Here is a 20,157-nt window from a genome sequence, read left to right as displayed (position 1 = left end):
GGTGACAGGCGCTTGAAGTGGGCTAGTGAAGCTAGCATTTTTCTCTTCTTGCTTTGATGATATTTTTATACAATTTTATATGCTGTACAATTGAAAAATATTTGCTATTGTCATTTGTAGAATTCTGCTTAGGCTTTTTATCAGATTTGGGGATAGTTACTCAGCCAAGTCTCCCATTGTCTCTTTTCCTCCCTCCCTGCTTTCTCTCTGCCTTTCCTATCTTTTTTCTCCCTCAGCTTCTTCTCCCTCCCTCCCTCCTTCCTTCCTTTCTTCCTTTTCCTTGTTCTCCTCTTTTCTTCTTCTCTTCCTCCTCCTCCTTTTCTTTCCTCTTCCCTTTCTCCTCCCATCCCCTCCTTCTTCTTCCTTCTCTTCTTCCTCCTCCTTCCCCTGATGGAAGCCAGTTTACTGGCTTCCTTTCCTCTGATATTGCAGCCCCTCCCCCAGGTGACAGAAAACAGAGGCCCGACCGGAAGCTAGGGAAGCTCAGGTGACCAAGAAGGTCAGCTGACTTTGTGGGATGAGCGTCAGGGGTGGCTGGCCATGCTAATGTGGCCTTCCTTTAGTCAGTCAGCTTTCTTGTCCATCCTAATGTTTATTTTGGCTTTGAGGATGTTACTTGCCCATCCCTGCTGGGGTTTAGGAATGTTCAGTATGGGATGTTAAGCCATATGCTGAAGGCAGCAGTTGGCCCAGTTTTAGTCACAGATTACACTCCTGTCCAAATGAACCCGTGGGAAATGCTTGGCCCAATGTTTAAGGAGGCTCAAGAGAGAAGGGGAAAGTAATAGCCAAACTTGAAACCCAAATCTTGCCCTTTCAGTGTCTCCTTGAAGGGATTCAATGGGGATTTCTCTTTGTATTCTTAAGAGTTTCTTGAAAGTGGGTGGGTGACATTAAAAATCAATTTCTCTTTAATTGAAGTCGTAGAGATGAATGTCTGCATTTGGGAGAGAAGATGCACATTGTGATGGGCATCACGAGGCAAGAAAACAATAAAAATCTATTTTAAGGGTCAACATTTTACCCCAATGATGCTGTTTTATCCACTCAAGTGACATCTTTTTGTATCTCCAGTTGCAGAAATAAACACTAGAGATTCATGTAAAAGAGTACTCTTGTTATCGGAAAAAAGCACACTTTGAAAACATGTTCTAGTAAAGAATAAATATTTGTATGTTGCTCTGGTTACCAAATAAAAAAGCAGAGATATCCACTCGGTTGGAATTTGGATGGTGAAAGAAACGTTTTGTTTTCTCCCCTCAACTGTTCTCCACATTAGTACAAAGGTATCTCCCGTGTCCATGCTGCCAAAATTTATTTTAATATTCCCCTGCCCTTCACATGCAGCCCTTTCATGTCCAAACACTAAGATTATGCTCATGTAAATGCACACCTAAAATATACATAGAATCCTTGGATTTCAGATCTGGAAGGAACTTTAGAGGCCAGCTAGTCCAAACTCACATCTTCCTGCTCCCCCCATTTTATAGATGAGGAAATGGAGGTCCAGACAGGAGCATGCAGCCAGTAAGTAGCACAGCCTGGATTTGAACTCGTCTTCTAGTCATGAATGCAGCTGTCAAGTCCTGAAATAAATCAAAGCTCTAAGTGGAGGAAGAAAGTGTCTTTAATTGAGATAGCTGAGTAGCTAATCTACCCCCCTCCCCGGGCCATGTTCCATGAGTGCAGAGCACGATGGATTTCCCAACCCAGTGACTATGAAAAGGTTTTTTATACTTTTAGGAGGGGGTGTTTCATGAGGTAGCAAGGCCTGGTCATGAGATCCCCCCATTGCCCTTGGTAATCTGGGCAAGATTCATTCTGGCTCTTTTGCCCTTCATGCCGTGAATCCCAATGGAAAACACTAGGATCCGCTTTTGAAACTGGTCTAGCCCAAGCTCACTTTATTTACCAGATACGATCTAGGGTGGAACTTGGGGTGTGGTTCAACCTAATAGACATTATCTTAGGGGTAGGAATGTAAGGACGTTACTGGAATTCTGACATTGCTAGGATCGTTTAAGGGACTTGGCACATAACATATTATACTTGGTATTAACAATTTCTGTTGTTATATTAATAATTTTCTGTTGCAGCCATACCACCATACCATACTGCAGTGAGAAGGAGTCCCCTGTAGTGGACACATGTATTTGACTTCTCAGTATTGAAGCTCAAATTAGGGAAATTATAGTAATTGGTTGAAGTCCAATAGAAATATACAGTGTGAATTCAAATAATGTAACCACATCAGGGGACTCATTATTTGGCTAATCAGGACCTAGCTGTATCTCAAGGACTATACTATGTGAGTCTCTATTGTTTCCCGTTTCTCAAAACAAAGTGATGTTCTAAGTGATATTGTGGAGACTTGGAAGATGATAATTATATAGACATCCCCAAGATAGCCTTCCTCATGTCCTGGCCTGGCTTCCACAGAGTGCAGCTGCCAGGGGGGACACTGGGAAAAGGTAGAGTTTGTGATTGGTCAAGACTTCCATTCACTTCAACCAAAAATGGCCATCTGGTGGTGAATGAGGACAACTATTCCAAAGTCACTATCTGTTTCTCCCACTCATAGTTATGGGAGTATCTTCCATGTCAGATTGGGGAACCACCAGCCCTTCACCAATGCAAACTGGCCATGCCTCAGAATCTTGTAGTCTTGCAGAGCTGCCTGGGCTGCTAAGAATTAAAGTGTTTTGCCAATGTTCACAGCTCTTGTATATTGGAGTCAAGACTTGTTCTCTGGCCTTAGTGCCTTCAGCACTGGCTTTGAGCTTCTCTGTCCCACTGCTTCAAACTCAGTGGAAGGCTCCAAACGTTGACTCCCAACACACCCTGCTGAAACTTGACTAACTGACCTCTCCAGGCCTACATCTGCTGACCCTGGGAGTTTGACAACACTGAGCTCTCTGGGGCTCCTGGCTGGCTTTGGTAGCCTAGGAATATGAAGGTACCTTGCCTGCTCCTTGGCCTTCAGAGTGTCAGCATGCCACAATGCGATAAAGATAGCAAGGTGCTATTTCTGTCAGTCATTCAGTATGTGACAGTTAAAAGAACTGTTCCTGTTCACCAGGTGTAGAAGCACGTTTTAATGATTGGAGCAGCAATAGCAATATGTGCGGAGAATGTTTCCAGGCAGCTAGACTATGCAGTGGATAGAGCATTGGGCCTAGAGTCAGGAAGATCTGAGTTCAAATCCAGCTTCAGACGTTAACTAGCTGTGCGACTTCTGGGCAATCCACTTTATCTCTAGCTGCCTCAGTTTCCTCATCTGTAAAGTGGGAATAATAATAGTATCTATCTTCTAGCGTTGTTGTAAGGGGCAAAGGAGATAATATTACCAACCTTAAAATGTTATATAAATGCTAGCTTTAATTGTACACACACACACACACACACACACACACACACACACACACAGCTAGGTGGTAGATAGAGTGCTGGGGCTGGAGTCAGGAAAACACATCTTTCTGAGTTCAAATTGGGCATCATACACTTACTAACTGTGTAATCCTGGGCAAGTCACCCTCAGTTTCCTCACTTGTTAAATGAGCTGGAGAAGGAAATGGCAAACCACTCCAGTATCCTTGCCAAGAAAACTGCAAAAGGGGTCATGCAGAGTTGGACATGACCAAAAAACAGCTAAACAGCTCGTGTGTGTGTATCTAGAGAGCCTAGCCTAGGAGGAAGCAGCAGGAGACTGAGAACAGTACGTACTCCCAGCTTAGTATCAAAACCATGGATAAGAATTGTGATTATTAGATTATTATTAGATTTGGGTTCAAGTCCTATATCTGACACTAGCTCTGACACTGAATAACTCACAACATCTCAGGGCCCCCCCAAACCTCTCTAGGAAAGGTAGGAGAAGATTTATTAATATTTACTGTGTGCCAGGCACTGGGTTAAAGCACTTTATAAAAATGAGCAAATGAGATCTTCACAACAACCCTGGGATACAGGCACTCCTATTTTAATTACTAAAATGTATTTGTTCCTATATACACATGCAAACCTCTATATGTACATATGCATGGATGTATACATATGTATATGCTAAACATGTACATACATATAGACATACATATACATATGTACACATACACATATGTACATACATACATACACACACGCACACGCACACACACCCACACACACATATATATATAAACATACACACACACACACATACATAAAAGCGCCCTTATTTTGTGAGACCGGCATATATTATGGTAACGTTGGTAGTAATCTTGTAATCACAATTCTCACCCATGGTTTTGATGCTATGCTAGGAGTGGGCACTGTCCTCAGTCCCCTGCTGCTCCCTCTATCTACACGTAGGCTCTCCAGAACTATTAAGGATCCCTTTCACCTGATTTCCTCCCTGTCTGAGTTCTCACTCAGCTCTGCCTGTACCAAGGTCAATCTCCCATCTCCTTCCCATGTAGTCCAGCAAACAAGCATGCAGATATCTCATAGGGTTTCTAAAGACTGACTGCCAGGAGCTCTCCTGAAACTCAAGTTTCGATTAGTTCACAAAAGGAGAATATTATCAAAGTTAAAGGTGATTTTAAAAAAAGCTTTCAGGAGGTAATCTTGGTCTTCAGTGCTGATCTCATTGAAAGGTGGATCCAGTTATTTCTTTGCTTGTCTTTCTTCCCTGCACATTTCCCTTCTTGCATTTCTCTCCCTGGAGCCAGCAGAGCCATAACTAGGAATTTTGAGCCATGGGGCATTTAGCTTACTGCACATTCCTGAACAATGGCAGAGGGTCTAGGATGGGAGTGAAGAAGAGCTCAGTTCTGCTTGAATCTGCTTTCATTCGATTTCACCTAATTATTTTTGTTAACAAGGGGATAAGTGTTATTCTTTCTATCATTCTCCACTCTCCACATTCAGCCTCCTACGACAAAGCCCTAGTTGCCCACCCTAATTCAGAGATCATAAATCTAGAGATATAAATAAAGGACCTCAGAAGTCATCCATGCCATCCCTCAAATCCCATAGATGAGGAAACTGAGGCCCAGACAGGTGAGATGCCTTGCCAAATCACATGGGCAGTATAAACATTAGAGACAGGATTTGAACCTAATTCTTCTGATTCCAGATCTGGTCCTCTTTTCACACCACCATGCTGACTTCCCAAACTTCAGCTTCTGCTCAGCCCTCACCTAAGCTCTCAGGCTTCCAACTACCACAGAGTCAAATTGACTCCTAGGCTTTTAAAACTTGCTTCCTGGTCTTCGGGCTCCTGAGGGGTGGAGGGTATTTCCCCATCTGTCTCCAAAGGTTCAGGCTAACTTCTAAAGGGGCTCTGACTCCAGGCCCTTGGAGATAACTGGGTGGCAAATTGGAGAGAGTACTGGGCCTGGAGTCAGAAAAACCAGAGTTAAAATCTAGCCTCAGGCTGGGTACCTTGGACAAGTCATTTAAACTGTTTGCCTCAGTTTTCTCATCTACAAAATGAAGATAATGAAATCACCTACTTCGAAATATTGTTCTGAGAATCAAATAAGACAATATTTGTAAGGTGCTTGCTACAGTGCCTGGGGCACAGTGGGTGCTGTATAAATACTTAATAAATGCTGGCTCCCCTCTCCTGCTTGGAAAACTGACCCTTCTGTTCCCTGGGAAGGGCCTTTCCCTCTTGACCTTCCCAAGATGCTTCTTATAGGGTTTACCCTTACCCTGGCTTCCTTATAAGTCCTGTTTCTCCCTTGACCCGTGTGTCTCCTTCCTGTCTGGGTTGACTTCAGTCCATCGACTGGCTCATTGTGAAAATCAGTTAGACAATTTAGGTGTTGTTCAGTTACTAGGTCAGCATCTAGGCCTAGAATGTGTGCTGCCAGTGGCTCTGGGACCTCAGTGGCAGTACTCATCATTCCCTCCCGACAAGGGCGAGAATGGATAGATTCGCTTTCTTTTCCTGGTTCAATGTCCCTGTGCCTTGCTGGACCTCCCATGAGTTTCTGTTTCTTTCCGGAGGGAGGTCCTTAGCTCTCACGTGTTGTCATAGCAAGATGACAGACCAACCCTGAGCTAAATACGTGTTTTCGATCCAGCTAACCAGATCTCCCTGCTTCCCCCACTTGTATCCAACGCCATTACATCTTCCCGTGCCTGCCCTCTCTTTCACCATCTTTCAGGAGAATCTTCCAGTGTCCTATCATTGCTAGATTAAAGTGTCCGAATGAGTGAAGGACCCATGATTTCAGTAGTGTGGGAACTTCCGGTGTGTGACGCCTCTCCCCTGCTCCACTCGCTCATAGATTTCCCTCCAACTCAAACCAGGCCTAGAGCATTGCCTTGGGCCCTGAGAAGTCGAGACATCTGACTAGTAGATATTAGGGATGAGCCTTGAACCTACATCTTCTTGGCTCTAAGACCAGCTCTCTATTCACCATGCCATCATATTGTTTCTTGAATCTAGGGTTATGATTACGTTATGCAGTCATAACAGAGTTTCCAGTAATTTTAAGGTAAATCAGTTTTTTGATGATTCCTCTCAAACTTTGCCAGCAGCCTTTGAGGTTGATGCCATCATATCTATATTGGAATGAGTTGCTTAGGGTTGGGATTTAGAACTGCACCCCCAAATGATGACTCTTAGTCTGGGTGCTCCCTTCAAGGCCATAAAATTAGTCATCACTGTTATTTCCTCAGTATACCCATGAATGGTTGCTTTTAATAAAACTAATGAAAATATCCATCAAAATATTTGAAACTCCTTCATGTTTAAAAGGGGACACAGGAGATCCCCCGAAGTCCTGGTATCATGCACCTGACAAGAAGGAGAATGTTTAAGCGTATGCTAGGTATTGTCCAGTGTATTTCCTGAACTTATAGCACCTACCTTCCACATCTTTTCAGTTCTACCTCCACAATCAAACATCCAGCACTCTTAGAGGCTTCATTTATATGATGCTTCATGGATTGAGCGAGGCACTGTTCTTCACAACGTTTCTTGGGTCGGTCTCCCCACTCTGCTCACTCTCATTTGCCCCTTATCACCTCTTGCCTGGACTGTGGCCATCACCTCCCAATTGGGGTCCTTGCCTCCTGTCTCTCTCCTCTCTAATCTATTTTGCTTACCCTTGCCAAGAGAAATTCTGACCTGGTAAATGACTCCCCTGCTGAAAAAGCTCCAGTTGATCCCTATTACCCTTGGGATTAATTAATTAATCAACATTTATTAAGCACCTACTAAGTGCAGGATAAAATACAAAATCCTGTTTGACATTTCAAGCCCTTCAAAATAGCTTTTGAGCTACCTTTCCTATCTGATTTCACATTACAGCCCCTTATATACTTCCTTTTCCACCCAAACTCACCTGCTTACTGTTCACAACCGCAACATTCTCCCTCCCCCCCTGCCCTTTCTTTGCTCATGTTTCCCTTCCCCCCTAAGCTAGAGTCTTTCTCCCTTCTCACATCCTCTTCTGGGAACTCCTGGCTCCATTTAAGACATAGCTGCCCGGCTCACCTCCTAAAAGAAGTCTTCCCAGTTGTCAGCAAAGCCAAATCCTCTTCTTGCCCCCAAATCACTTTTTATTCCCTTTGTGTGTATTTTGTGTCTGCATGCATGTTAAGATCCTCCCCTCCTACCCAGTAAAACAGAGGCAGGCATTTAGTTTTCCTTTTCTTTTGGTGCCCTGAGCACCAGAGCTGAAGAAACATAGAATCACAGAAGTTTAAGAGTTGGAATGGATTCCATTGCCCATTTCATTCAATCCACGTCCAAAAGAATCCCTGCTAGGACATGCCCAACTAGCAATGGGTGTGTAGCCTCTGCTTGCAGACCTCCAAGGAGGAGGAGCCCACCCTCCCTAGAGGCAGCCCATTCCACTCGGGGGCAGCTCCTACCCCATTGTGTGTTGACATTCAGCCTAGATCTGCCTTCTTATAGCTTCCACCTATGGCCAGCTGCATGCTTCTACCCTTTGCAGACAAACAGAACACAGCAAACCCTTCTGCTATGTGATAGCCACTCAAATATCTAAACCCAGGTAGCATGGCCCCCTGAGTTTTCTCTCCTCCAGGCCCAATTATTGCAACCTTGAAAGACCTGGAGCAAAGGCCCTTCACCATCCTGGTTGCCTTTCTTTGCATATTCTCCAGCTTATCAATTGTTCAGTCATATCTGACTCTTTGTGACTCCATTTGAAGTTTTCTTGGCAAAGATATTGGAGTGGTTTGCCATTTCCTTCTCCAGCTCATTTTACCGATGAGAAAACTGAGGCAAAGGGGGTTGAGTGACTTGCCCACGGTCACAGAGCTAGTAAGTGTCTGAGGTCAAATTTGAACCCAGATCTTCCTGACTCCATCCACTGTGCTCTAGCCAGAATGGAACACAATATTTAAGCTGTGGGCCAACCAGGGCAGGACCCTCAGCTCTGTTCCTGGAACCTGGTTTCTCTTAATGCCCTCCAAGATTGCATTAGTGTTTTGAGCTGCTACATCACACCACTGACTCATGCTGAGCTCGTAGGCCACTAAAACCCAGTGTGGACAAACTCCTACCAAATGAAGCCTCTCCCATTGTGTACTTAGTATTTTTTTTTGTGCCCAAGTTTAAGACTTTACATTTATCCTGATGTAATTTGATATTATCAGATTCAGCCCACTGCTCCTGCCTGATGAGATCTCTTTGGCTCCTGACTCTGGCATCCAGTTAGGAGCAGCTTAGAAGGTGCTGTGTATAGAGCCCTGGGCCTGGAGTCAGGAAGAGCTGAGCTTAAACCTGGCTTCAGACACTTACTAGTTGTGGGACCCTGGACAAATCACCTGGCTTCTGTTTGCCTGAGTTTTCTCATCTGTAAAATGGGGATAATAATAGCAGCTACCTCTCAATGTTGTCATGAGGATCAAATGAAATAATCGTAAAGCCCTTAGCATAGTGTGTGCCTGGCACACAGAATGCACTCCATAAATGTTAATTATCATCACCACCATCATCATCATCATCATTCAGTGTTAGCATCCCATCAGCAAATATGTTGAACAGGCTGTCATTTTCGGTGACTTTATCCAAGTCAATGAAAAATATGTTGACTCACCTTGAATTGAATTGAATGAAATTGCTTTCCTATGACCTGTGCCTGGGAGTCTCTGTTTCCCTTGGATGCGAACTTCAGGGGCACCACTTGGGATGGCTACTGATCTGATTGCTTTGGAATTAGTCAGACCAAGGACTTAGATGGAGAGGAGACCTTAGAAGCCATCAAATTCAACTCCTCATTTTAAATAGGAGAAAACAGAGGCAGATAGAGGGTAAGGGACTAGCCCAGGGCAATCAAATTCATTTCTGGGGAAAGCTTTGAACCCAGGTCATTCTAACTCCAAGTCCTATGCCTTTTTCTCTCTTGGCAACCAAGTAGCCTCCCACCATCAGCTGTGATTCTAAGGTCTCCTCCAGTGAAGTTTTGTATCCAATTCTGTCAGCTTCCACGTCTTCAATTCAACAAACCTTTATTAAACACTTGTTAGTCAGTCAGATAATTAGCATGAATTAGGCATCTATTTTGTGGCAGGTGCCTGTTACGTACGATGGAATGTGCTAGGCTATGGGAACATAATAACAATGCCAAGACTGCTCCCGTAGTTACAGAGCTTGTATTTTATTGGGTGTGTGGATTTTTAAAAAATATAGACACAGTGAAGAAACATCCCAAAACTCCATTGATATAATCAATGAGTGTTCCTTCCAAAAATGCAGATGCGTCACATCCTGCCCGCCCCTCCTGTGACCTCTCATTCATGTCTTCAGCTAAATTTGCTGTAGGTGGTCTGCCTTATGCTGAGGGTCATGTTTACTTTCTCTTGACCTTATGAGGATACCAATGGGAGGGGATGCATTGGCTGCTAATTTGGGAAGGGAGAGGACATTTATAAATGGAGGGATCAGAGAAGGTGTCATGATAATAGAAATGCCTGAATTGAGCCAGGGAGCAAGCCAGGAAGGATAAGGCTGGAGATACATGGCATTCCAGGTGTGATAGAAGGCCCGTGTGAAGGGGCAAAAACAAATGATGGATGGAATACTTCTCCCTTCAGGGGCCTGCTTTAGTCCACTTTGTCTAGAATGTATAGTATATTGATGGATATAGTAGGACATGACTGGACAGGTAGGTCAGAGATAGATTGTGGGAGCCTTTAAATATCAGGCCAATGAGTTTGTATTTGGTCCTGGAGGCAATAGGGAACAACAGGAGGCCTTTGAGCAGGGGAGTAAGTTGAGAGTTGTGCCATGGTGAGGCTCTTTAGCCAGCTGTGTAAGGGATAGATTGAGAACAGAGGGTATGGGAATGGAGTTCACCAATCAGGAGCTATTGCAGTAGTCCAGGAGAAGAGTGAGGAGGGACCTGAGCTAGGCTGTGTGAGTGGAGGAAGGGGAACTAACAGAAGAGACATTGTGGAAACAACAAGACTTGGCAAATGGTTGGATATGGAGGGGATGGGGAGACAGACCTGGGTGAGTGGGAAAATTGTTGTGGTGCCCTCAACAGAAGTAAATGTGGAGGAACTGCAGGTTCATGGGGGAAGGGGATAACGAGTTCTCCTTTGAACATATTTTTGAGATACCAGTGAAGTATGTGAGTAGAGATGTCCAGTGGGCAATTATCAAGGTGAGGCTGGAGTTCAAGAGAGACTGTGTATATAGATATGGAAATCAGAGAATCTTAGAATCCTAAATCTAGATCTGGAAGGGGCACCAGAGACCATATAGTCCAACCACCTAAATTTACAGATGGGGAAATCGAGGCTGGTGATGGGGTCAGAATACAAATGGCAAAGAAGGAAGAACTGAGGGAGTGGTGGGGAAATGGAGGCAGGAAATAGAGCAAGAACAGAGTAATAAAGGATGATAGCTTGGGAGGATATGGGGTCAACTGGAGGACATGGTTGGAAGCAATGGGGGAAAGGGGTCACTTATGAATTTCCCCAAGAGTTTTTAGTAGATTCTAAGCTCCTTGAGGCCAGGCCCTGTTGAAAAGTTCAACATTGGAAACTGATGGAATTTTGGCGGTGGAAATGAAACAAAGAATAGATATTACTTACCATCAGCTTTTCCACCGTACCTTAGGGACCATGGAACCTTTCCATCTGACTTGCAGCTAAAACCTCCCTGAGTTGTCTCCCCCATCAGAATGTGAGCTCCTTGAGGGCAGGGACTGTCTTACTTTTCTACTTGTCTCCTCCATGCTTAGCACAGTGAATATTTGATAAATACTGTTTCATTCCATCATTTTGCCTCCAGAACCTAACACAGTACCTTGTTTATAGGAGGTCTTTAATAAAAGCTTCTAGACTTTATTTGATGTATGATCCTGCCTTTTTTGCTGTCTCCTTATTCTCCTAACCTGTAGTCAGCCACATCAATGCATAACTGATCTGATTGCCACAGCTGGCTCTAACTTGGAACTTACTTCCAAGCCTTAGGTCTCAAAGGCCTTGAATTCCTTGGCTTCAGTGACACTCCCCTTTAAAGCTGATCTCACTTTTGGGAAAGAGTAACTTGACCTTCACTGTGGACAAGGGGGCAACCCAATGATTGGTTGGGAAACGTGAAACTATTTCAGGTCTTTGCCTTTACATCAGTGGAGGCCAGTGATGGAAGATTGGTATGAAATGGAAGCCCTATCACTCATGACAGACCATTAGCAATGATGTCTGATTGAAAAGTATCATTGACAAACAGGGGTTTTCTACTCCAGTTTAACTTTGACGGCTATTTATGATGGCTGAGAAAATATCAATATTTTTTAAAAAGACACATGAGGGACACACAGTCCATGGTCAGGCCCTTATTTGAAGCTTTGCTATTCTTGGTAGGATCTGACAGAGCTTCTCTTACACTGAGTGGCATGGTCTTTGAGGATTCTGAGTCATGTCCATAAAGCATTTGATTAAGAAAAGGATTTTTTCTTCTGTCTCCATATGCTTTCCCTACAAATAGGGCATCCCTTTAAACTATTCATCAAACATAACTTGAAAAAATACCCTACGTTTATTAAAGGTCCCTTCTTCTTACCATCTCTACCCTTCCCGCGCCACCCTTTTGACCTTATTATCTTCTTGACTTGTAGAGTCAGTGAGGGGCCCCACAAGTGATTTTCCTCTCTTACTTTAGTGACTCCATTTTTAGCCATCATTTACATATAAAACAATCAATCACATCCACCTCACCATACCCACTGCCATGTTTATGCTTTTGCCCTTCCTCAGTTTTCCTGCTTTGCTTCCTGACAAGGACATTTTAGTAAAAGTGCAGTGCACATTTACAAAGTGTTTCACCACCACCAAATCATGCCCAAAGATCGCAATGGATATGAATCTTGAGAGTCAAGTGGCTGGTCAAATGAATCAATGCACAGAATATACGGTTGGTTGGTTGTCCTTCATTCTCGAAAAGGACCAAAATGGCATCAGTATTTTTCGGTCAAGGAACGGTATGTGTGACTGTGACTGACCAGATCAATATGAGCTTAGAAAGCTCTACCACAAGTCAGGCACAAATGGTCCATGTGAACATTTGTAATGGAGATCTCTCTAAATTTGTGCACCTGCATTTCTTTTGAGCCTGCAATTTGTCTTTGCTCGTGGAACGTTGTGCAGGCACGCCATGCTGAGCAGTCCTGTGCCAGTGTCTCCCATGTCTCACAATCAATTCCAAAGTTCTTCAGAGAGATTTTGAGAGTGTCCTTGCATCACTTCCTCATGATTTCCATGTGAGCGCTTGCCTTGTGTGAATTCTCCATAAAACAGTCTTTTTAGGCAAATGTATGTTTGTCATGTGAAACAGCATGGCCAACCCATTGGAGTTGCACTCTTTGCAAGAGTTTAATGCTTAGTAGTTCAGCTCAAGAAAGGACCTCGGTGTCTGGTATCTTATCCTGCCAAGTGATCTTCAAAATTCTGCTAAGACAATTTGAAGGGAAGCGATTCAGTTTCTAGGCATGGCACTGGTAGACTGTCCAGGTTTCACAGGCATACGACAGCAAGGTGAGCACAGTGGCTCTGTAGACCTTCAGTTTGGGAGGCAGCCTAATCCCTCTTCTCCCCCACACTTTCCTTTGGAGCCTCCCAAACACTGAGCTAGTTCTGGCAATGCATGCATCAACCTCATCATCTGTGTTCTGCTTACACCTTAAATGTGGAACAAACCAGGGGAGGGGTGGCACTTAGTTTATTGAGCTCATGGGGTACCCCGGGCTTTTATTAAGTATATATTAGTTCAGTTGGACGTGCGTAGCGAAAGAATGAGGAAGATCTGCTTTTCACTCATAACTCCTTGCCTGTTGGCTCCACCCTCACCCTGTGGCAATTTAGAACTTTTAGGCATCTGTGTCATCATTAAGTGTTTTTCTTCCTCTACTTCTAATGCTAGTGTTAGGCAGAGCCTGGAGATCCAAAATCCCTTGGCTGTTTTTATAAGCTTACTGAACCAAGGCAGTGTGGTCCAGTGGAAGGAGGCCTGACTCTGGGGTCCCCGCACCTGGATTCAAATCCTACCTTCCTCACTAAGCACCTGGGTGGTCTGGAGTGACTTACCTCATCTTTTTGGGCTTTACTTTCCTTCCCTAGAAAATGTGCTGTACCTGCTGGTATCTGAAGTTCTTTCCAGCGCTAGGATTAGAATCTTAGGATCCACTGGGATGGTGTTAATATTCTTGCGAGACATTTTCCTGAGAGCCATATTTCCACACTCATAATATTCACATGATTTTTAAATTAATTAAATGAAAACTTATTATATAGTGTGTTGTAATTTACTAAGTGCTTTAGACGTGTGATACAAAGAGTGAAAGCCTGGGAGTCAGGGAAGAGCTGGGTTGAGATTCTATTCATCACACTCATTAGCCATGTAACCATGAGTAAGTCACTTCACCTCTGAACCTCAATTTCCCACCTGCAACATGGGTATAACAACAGTACCTACTTCACAGGGCTTTTGTAAGAATCAAATGAGATAGTGCATGTGAGGTGCTTTGGACATATTAAAGAATTCTGAGTTAGTTATTATTATTGTTGATATTAATGTTGTTATCAGTATCATTATTACCTCATTTGATCAAAGAAGGAGGCCTGAATTCTTCTTTGTCTTTACTCTCCCTGCTCTTTTTCTCATAACAGGCATAAAACGACATCCTCATGGCTCACCAGCCCCAAGCACAGGTTCTTCAAGTCGCCTTACATTGCCAGGTCAGTCCATTGTATATTTATATACAATGATATATTGTACATGACTGTACTGCTTCATTGCTTCCTCGGTGGTTGAGTTGAACACTCCATGAGTGGAAGCTCTGGTCCCTCACTCATCTAGGCTATATTATGCTGAGATATATCTATATCCATATCTATATCCATATCTATATCTATATCTATATCTATATCTGTATCTGTATCTGTATCTGTATCTGTATCTGTATCCGTATCCGTATCCGTATCTATCTCTATCTCTATCTCTATCTCTATCTCTATATACACATATATACATACACACATATCTATATACACACATATATATACACACACATATATGTACACACACACATATATATACACACACACATATACGTATATACTCATAGCTGCATTTCTCTAATCCAAACACTGGTGACTTCTTGGGAAGTGGACAGAGCATCAGCTTTTATCCTTTGTGAGTCATCAGCCAGCATTTAGTAAGTATCTCCTATGGGCTAGGCATTCTGCTAAGCTTTCACTCTCACGACATTTAGGGTGACCAGAAAAAATAAAATGATGAAGTTCCTTGATGAACTGGGCAACTTGGTAATGTCCTCAGGACGCTGGCTTTTAAGGTATAAATTTAAGCAATATTATTGAAATGCTTTTGAAAATACTTCCCATGTAATTATTTGAATAGATTACCCTTGAATCATTCTCTCAATTCTCTGTCTGCAGTTGATTGAACAGCCCCATAAATTCAGAGGCTCTCCATTTCTCCTTTCTTCCTCTCCCCTTCCCTCCTCTATCCTCTCCTGTCTTCTCCTTTCTTGTCCTCCTCTGTCCTTTTGTTTCCTCTCCTCACCTCACCTCTTCTCTCCCTCCTCTCTTCTCTTCCCCTTCCCGTCCCTCTATTCTCTACGCCTCTCTTCTCTTCCCTTCCCATCCCTTGTCCTCCCCTGTTCTATCCTATCCTGTCCTGTGCTCCTCTCCACTCCATTCCCTTCCCCTCCCCTTCTCACTTCTTTTCTCCTGTCCTCTCTTCTCCCCTCCTCTCCTCTCCTCCCCTCTCCTCCTCTGTTGCCCAGTGTGTGAAATTCACTGAGGAATGCCTGGCATTTGAAGCCTTCTGGTTGCCATCTTGCCTATCTAGCCTTACCTTCCTCCTCTCCACATATTTGAGACTCCAGCCAACCCAGATTACTCAAAGCCCTCTAAACTTTCATTGCGTTAGAGACCCCATTCCTTTGTTCTTGCTATAGCTTGTGCCAAAAATGTCCTCCCCCATCTTCCTGTGCTCAATTCTTACTTGTCCTTGAAAGCCCAGCTCCAATGTCCTGAAGCCTACCCCAGACCTCACCAGCTAGTAATGATCACCACTGTGACACCTGCAAGTCATTGGCTTCGTAGCTTTCTGATGCTTGTATCATGTAATTTCATACGCCTTTTTGTTGTGGCATCTTATCCTCCTAGAGGGTTACAGGCTCTCAGACAGCAAGGACAATGTTTCAGCTAGCTAGCTTTCTCATCAAGCAGGTGTGGGAATTATGGAAATAATTGGTTTAAGGGAAAGGATACTGATTCTGGAGTCCGAGAGCCTGGGCTTAAATCCTGCCTCTGTCCTGTTGGGCAAGACACCTCACTTTGGCTTCAGCTCCGTCATTGGTAAAAAAAATAAATAAATAAAAAAAATAAAAAAAAAAAAGGTCAGATTCGATGAGCTTTGAGGCCACATCCAGTTCGAGACCAATGATCTTATGATGTAATGGCTCAGCTTCTTTCTCGGTGAAGAGGGGGAAGGTCAGGACAAAAGGTGAAGTGTTTTGAGATCTGTGGAAGAATATCACTACATAGATATCATAGGGTCTAAGGAAATTCTCCTAGAAAGGTCGCATGGCATAGTAGATAGGGCACAGGGCTTGGAGACAGCAAGAGCTGGGCTCAGACCCTGCTTCAGGAGTACTAGCTGTGTTCCCTGAGCAAGTTGTTTTCCATCTCTACGCATCACTTTCCTCATTTTTGTAATGTGAAGATAATGATAAGGTAAGGTAAGGTAAGGGCCACTGTGAAGGTCAGGCTGGGAGCCTCTGACTTAGAGTTTTCTCTCTGCTTTGATTTCTTACCTTTTCTCATGCTGCCTCACTGCCTTCACTTCAGTTGCTTTGATCTGTCATTATCAGATTCCAGCCAAAGCCCCAGTGCAAACAAATGCAAGCCTCCATTAACTCTAATTTGCAAGCCTCAAGTAGAAATCCACTAACAAGTAACTTCTCCTGTTTTCCTTCCTTATTCTAGTTAATTGTGTTGATCAGATTTCCTCCACTGATGCCTTGCTTGGTGTCTTCTGACTGTCCGTGATGAGTTAGCCTGGGTAGACATAACTGCCAACCTGCCTATACTAGGTTAGCCATGGTCATCTACTCAGTCCCAGCTTGGTCAGCTTCATGGTTTCAGAGGAAGCCAGGCACTGGACTTGGAAGCAGAAAGAACTGAGTTCAAATCCTGTCTCAGACACTTAATAGCAGCGTGACCCTGATCAAGTCACTTCATCTCAGTTGCCTCAGTTTCTTCATCTGAAAAATGGAGATAATAATAGCACCTAAATAAAAGTATTGTGACATACTATGCAAATGCTTTTCTAACTTTATAGGGCTATCTAAACGTTAGCCATCGTTTATAGGAGTGCTGAAGCTCAGAATGAGCTGAGGCTGGAGGTATAGGATAAGACTTTGCATTTGTTTCTTTTTTATTTTTGATTATGTCACGGGAAAGAGGAAGATCCAGGAAGAGAGTAGAATCACTGCTTCAGATGAATTGGGTGACAGTCATAGGAGACAGAGAAATTGAAACTACTCAACTCTTTTCTTTGTCTATTTTCTGTGCCAAGAAGTAATGAAAAAGCTAGAGATGAACGAATAAGTGAGAGAAAGAAAGAAAAAAGAATATTATTTAAGCCCTTACTATATGCAGATTAGGACAGCTAGGCACAATGGATAGAACCCTGGCCCTGGAGACAGGAAGACCCGAATTCAAATCCAGCCTCAGACACTTATTAGCTGTGTGACCCTGGGCAAGTCATTTAACTCTGTTTGCCTCAGGTTAAATGAGCTGGGGAAAGGAAATGGAAAACCACTCCAGTTTCTCTGCCAAGAAACCTCCAAAAGGGGTCAAGAAGAGTCAGAGATGACTGAAAAATGACTCAATAAAGTGATACAGAAGGAAAAGCAGAGAGATCCCCTGCTTTCAGGCACCTCACATTCTAATAGGGGAGACTTCAGCTGCCAATCAGATACAAAGGCTTGGTGATCCTTGGGGTTCAGGGGTAAAGCAGAGGGCAATGTATCTTCTTTAAAGCCATTTCTATTAACAAGATCATGCCAGTTGTTACTGCTGAAGACTTTGATGGTACCAAGGACTCTGGGGTCTTCAGAGCTGCTGAGGAGGCAGGGGCTATAGCACCTTCGGAGGGGAGCTGACAGGACCCATATCCATGAGGATTTCATGGCTGGAGGGGCCTATGAAAGCATGGCCTGTGGTCTGGGGGACACTGCTGTTCCCAGGGCTCTTGGACTTACCTGTTGGTGATTGGTACTGGAGATGGTGGGGAATGTGCCAGGCTGTCTCCACCATGGGCTGAGGGGAGATGGTTATTGAGATGATTTGACTCACTTGGCACGTGCTACCTCTCGTCACTCCCTTAGGGTGCCTCGCTGCTTCAGCTAGGCTGGTTTGCCTGCCTGGGTGGTGGTGGTGGATCCTTTCTTCACAAGAGTTGCCCCTGTCAGTGATTGCTATAGGGTCCAGTCTGGACGCAGGGCTATTTGTCTGAGGGCACTGCTCTTCTCAGGATCCTTGAATTCAGGGTTCTGGGATATCTTTACAAGAGTCTGAGGAGGTAGCAGTGGTTTGATCCACCTGGCACATGCTGTCTCCTGTCCATCCTTCAGGAAGAATGATGTTTTAGGAAGGCTAGTTTGCCTAATAGGGGTATGAAACCAAAATAAGTGAAAAGGCAAGAAAAGACCCATTTGTTCTCAATAAGCTCTCAACAATTTTTGTCAGTAATGAAAGCATTAAGTTATGGTGCACCAGCTTGGATGAACCACTATACATGCCAGGATACTGCAAGAACGAGCATATTCCATTTAGAAACCCACAAGGTTATATCATGATGACCTCTGATCCTCCCCATCTGTCAATGGCAAAGTAGCTTCCCAGGCATGATATCCTTCCTAAGAGCGCCTTCAGCAGATTTTCCCTTCAAGAGCCAGTCTGAAATGGTGGAGGAGTGGCAAAGTATTCTTTTTCATTGCTGAAGCAAGCCACTGCATTCCTTCCTTTCTGACTGCTAAGGACTCAGGGCCTCCATCGCTATCCAGTTCCAGGCCTCTTCCTCAGGGAGCCTCAGCCAGGTCATTGGCCTGAAGGGATCCTTAGATTGGCAGGTACAGTACAACTTCTTTGCTGGGCTCCTTTCATTTACCAGCTGCCTGCTTATGTAGTGACTGAGGCTGCCCACATGCATTTAGTTGGTGCAATAGAGCTCCCATGCTTCCTTTGATTTGCTAGAGGGCATTCTTAGATTGAATGTGCTTTTTTTCTCCCTGTGTCTGTTGGTCTGTCTGTGACATTGTATTTCTGCTGTTTTCAGGTGATTATGGGTAGAACAGCCCACCTGAAGAACACCCAACAGAGAAGTGACCTAATCTGCTCTTGGAGAAACATTTTAGGAAGTGCAAATTTATGAAAAAGCAACACACGAAGGGCAATATAATTCCTAGAGAAGTTCACTTCTGAATGTGATGCTGCATCCTCCCTGACTTGGTTCAGGTTAATCGTTCAGGTGTGAAGATACTGCCAAAGAGTCCACTACATAAGGTGCCCTATGAATTCTTGTGTTCAGATTAGGAATTCAAGGCCTTCCTAAGAAGAGCGAAAACTAGGGTGGGACAACCAGGATTGTGTACCAGAGCACCAGGATTTAGAGGATACAGACATTCTACATTTTCACTCCTCAGAAACAACTAATTAGCAAGAATTGTTTTTTTAAAATAGGATACTGTCAAGCCAATCACATTATTAATAGCTCTGATCTATGAACTACTATAGTAACCGATTCATTCTGATATTAAAATGAATTAGCCATAATTACTCTTGTATTATTTTTCACACCACTAATTACAAAGATGATCTGAGGCTGTAGTTCTTGCCTGAGACATCAGCATTGCTGGCTGCAACACTGTTCCTCGGAATTACATTCAAGCAAAATGCAGGTGGCCTTCTCTCTGCCCTTACCTTAAGTGAGGAGACTCCTTGAAATGAACCTTTGCAGAGACCCTTCTACCTTCAGATTTCAGTTTTATGCCTTAATACTTCTCATTCTTCCAGGTGAATGAATCAGATACCCCTCCCCCACCACCCCTGACCCTCCAGCAGGATGTGAAATGGTGATTAGTAGTTATTGATTTAGATTTTCACTCTGTACTTGGAGACAAAAATACCTGATTTCATATCCCGTCTCAGACACTTAATATCTGTATGACCATGGGCAATTCATTTAACCTCTGAACTTTAGTTTCCTTATCTGTAAAATGTGGATAATAATACCTGTAAATGTAGTACAGAGATTTGTTATGAGGTTCAAATGAGATGAAAATATGGAAATTACTTTGCAAATATAAAATGCTATATAAATATCACTAGATTCTGACTCATTATTTGCTACTATTTTCCTTTTATTTATTTATTTTCTAATTTTTATTCAGTACCAGGTTTTTTGTTATTGTTGTGTTTTTGTTTTTTTACAGTGATGGCTTTGTAATATAATTTAAGATCTGGTGAGTTTAAATTGCTTCTTTTGATTTTTTGTTATCTCTCTGGATATGCTTGACTTTTATTCTTCATTTTATGACTTGTTATGTTATATAGTACTTTGACATACTCCACTTATTATGTTTGATATAGAAT

General features: G+C 43.3%; 1 protein-coding gene across 5 annotated transcripts in view; it reads left to right on the top strand.

The window, feature by feature from the left end:
• The window catches only part of PDE1C (phosphodiesterase 1C), a 443,465-nt gene extending 423,573 nt beyond the window's left edge, over positions 1 to 19,892 (top strand). For 4 of the 5 annotated variants that reach the window (XM_020968958.2, XM_020968965.2, XM_020968962.2 and 1 more), the window contains 2 exons: positions 14,140 to 14,208; positions 18,842 to 19,892. In XM_020968958.2, the coding sequence (XP_020824617.1) occupies positions 14,140 to 14,208; positions 18,842 to 18,855 (83 nt within the window). In that variant the 3' untranslated portion in view covers positions 18,856 to 19,892. The remainder of the gene's footprint in view (positions 1 to 14,139; positions 14,209 to 18,841) is intronic. The other variant, XM_078152096.1, reaches the window with a different exon arrangement.
• Positions 19,893 to 20,157: the final 265 nt, after the last annotated feature.

This window comes from Phascolarctos cinereus, unplaced genomic scaffold, assembly GCF_003287225.1.
Source record: "Phascolarctos cinereus isolate Bilbo 61053 unplaced genomic scaffold, phaCin_HiC Scaffold_4;HRSCAF=312, whole genome shotgun sequence".
NCBI classification, from domain to species: domain Eukaryota; kingdom Metazoa; phylum Chordata; class Mammalia; order Diprotodontia; family Phascolarctidae; genus Phascolarctos; species Phascolarctos cinereus.
The sequence above is the reverse complement of the archived record's forward strand: the minus strand, read 5'-3'. Positions and strand labels throughout refer to the sequence as shown.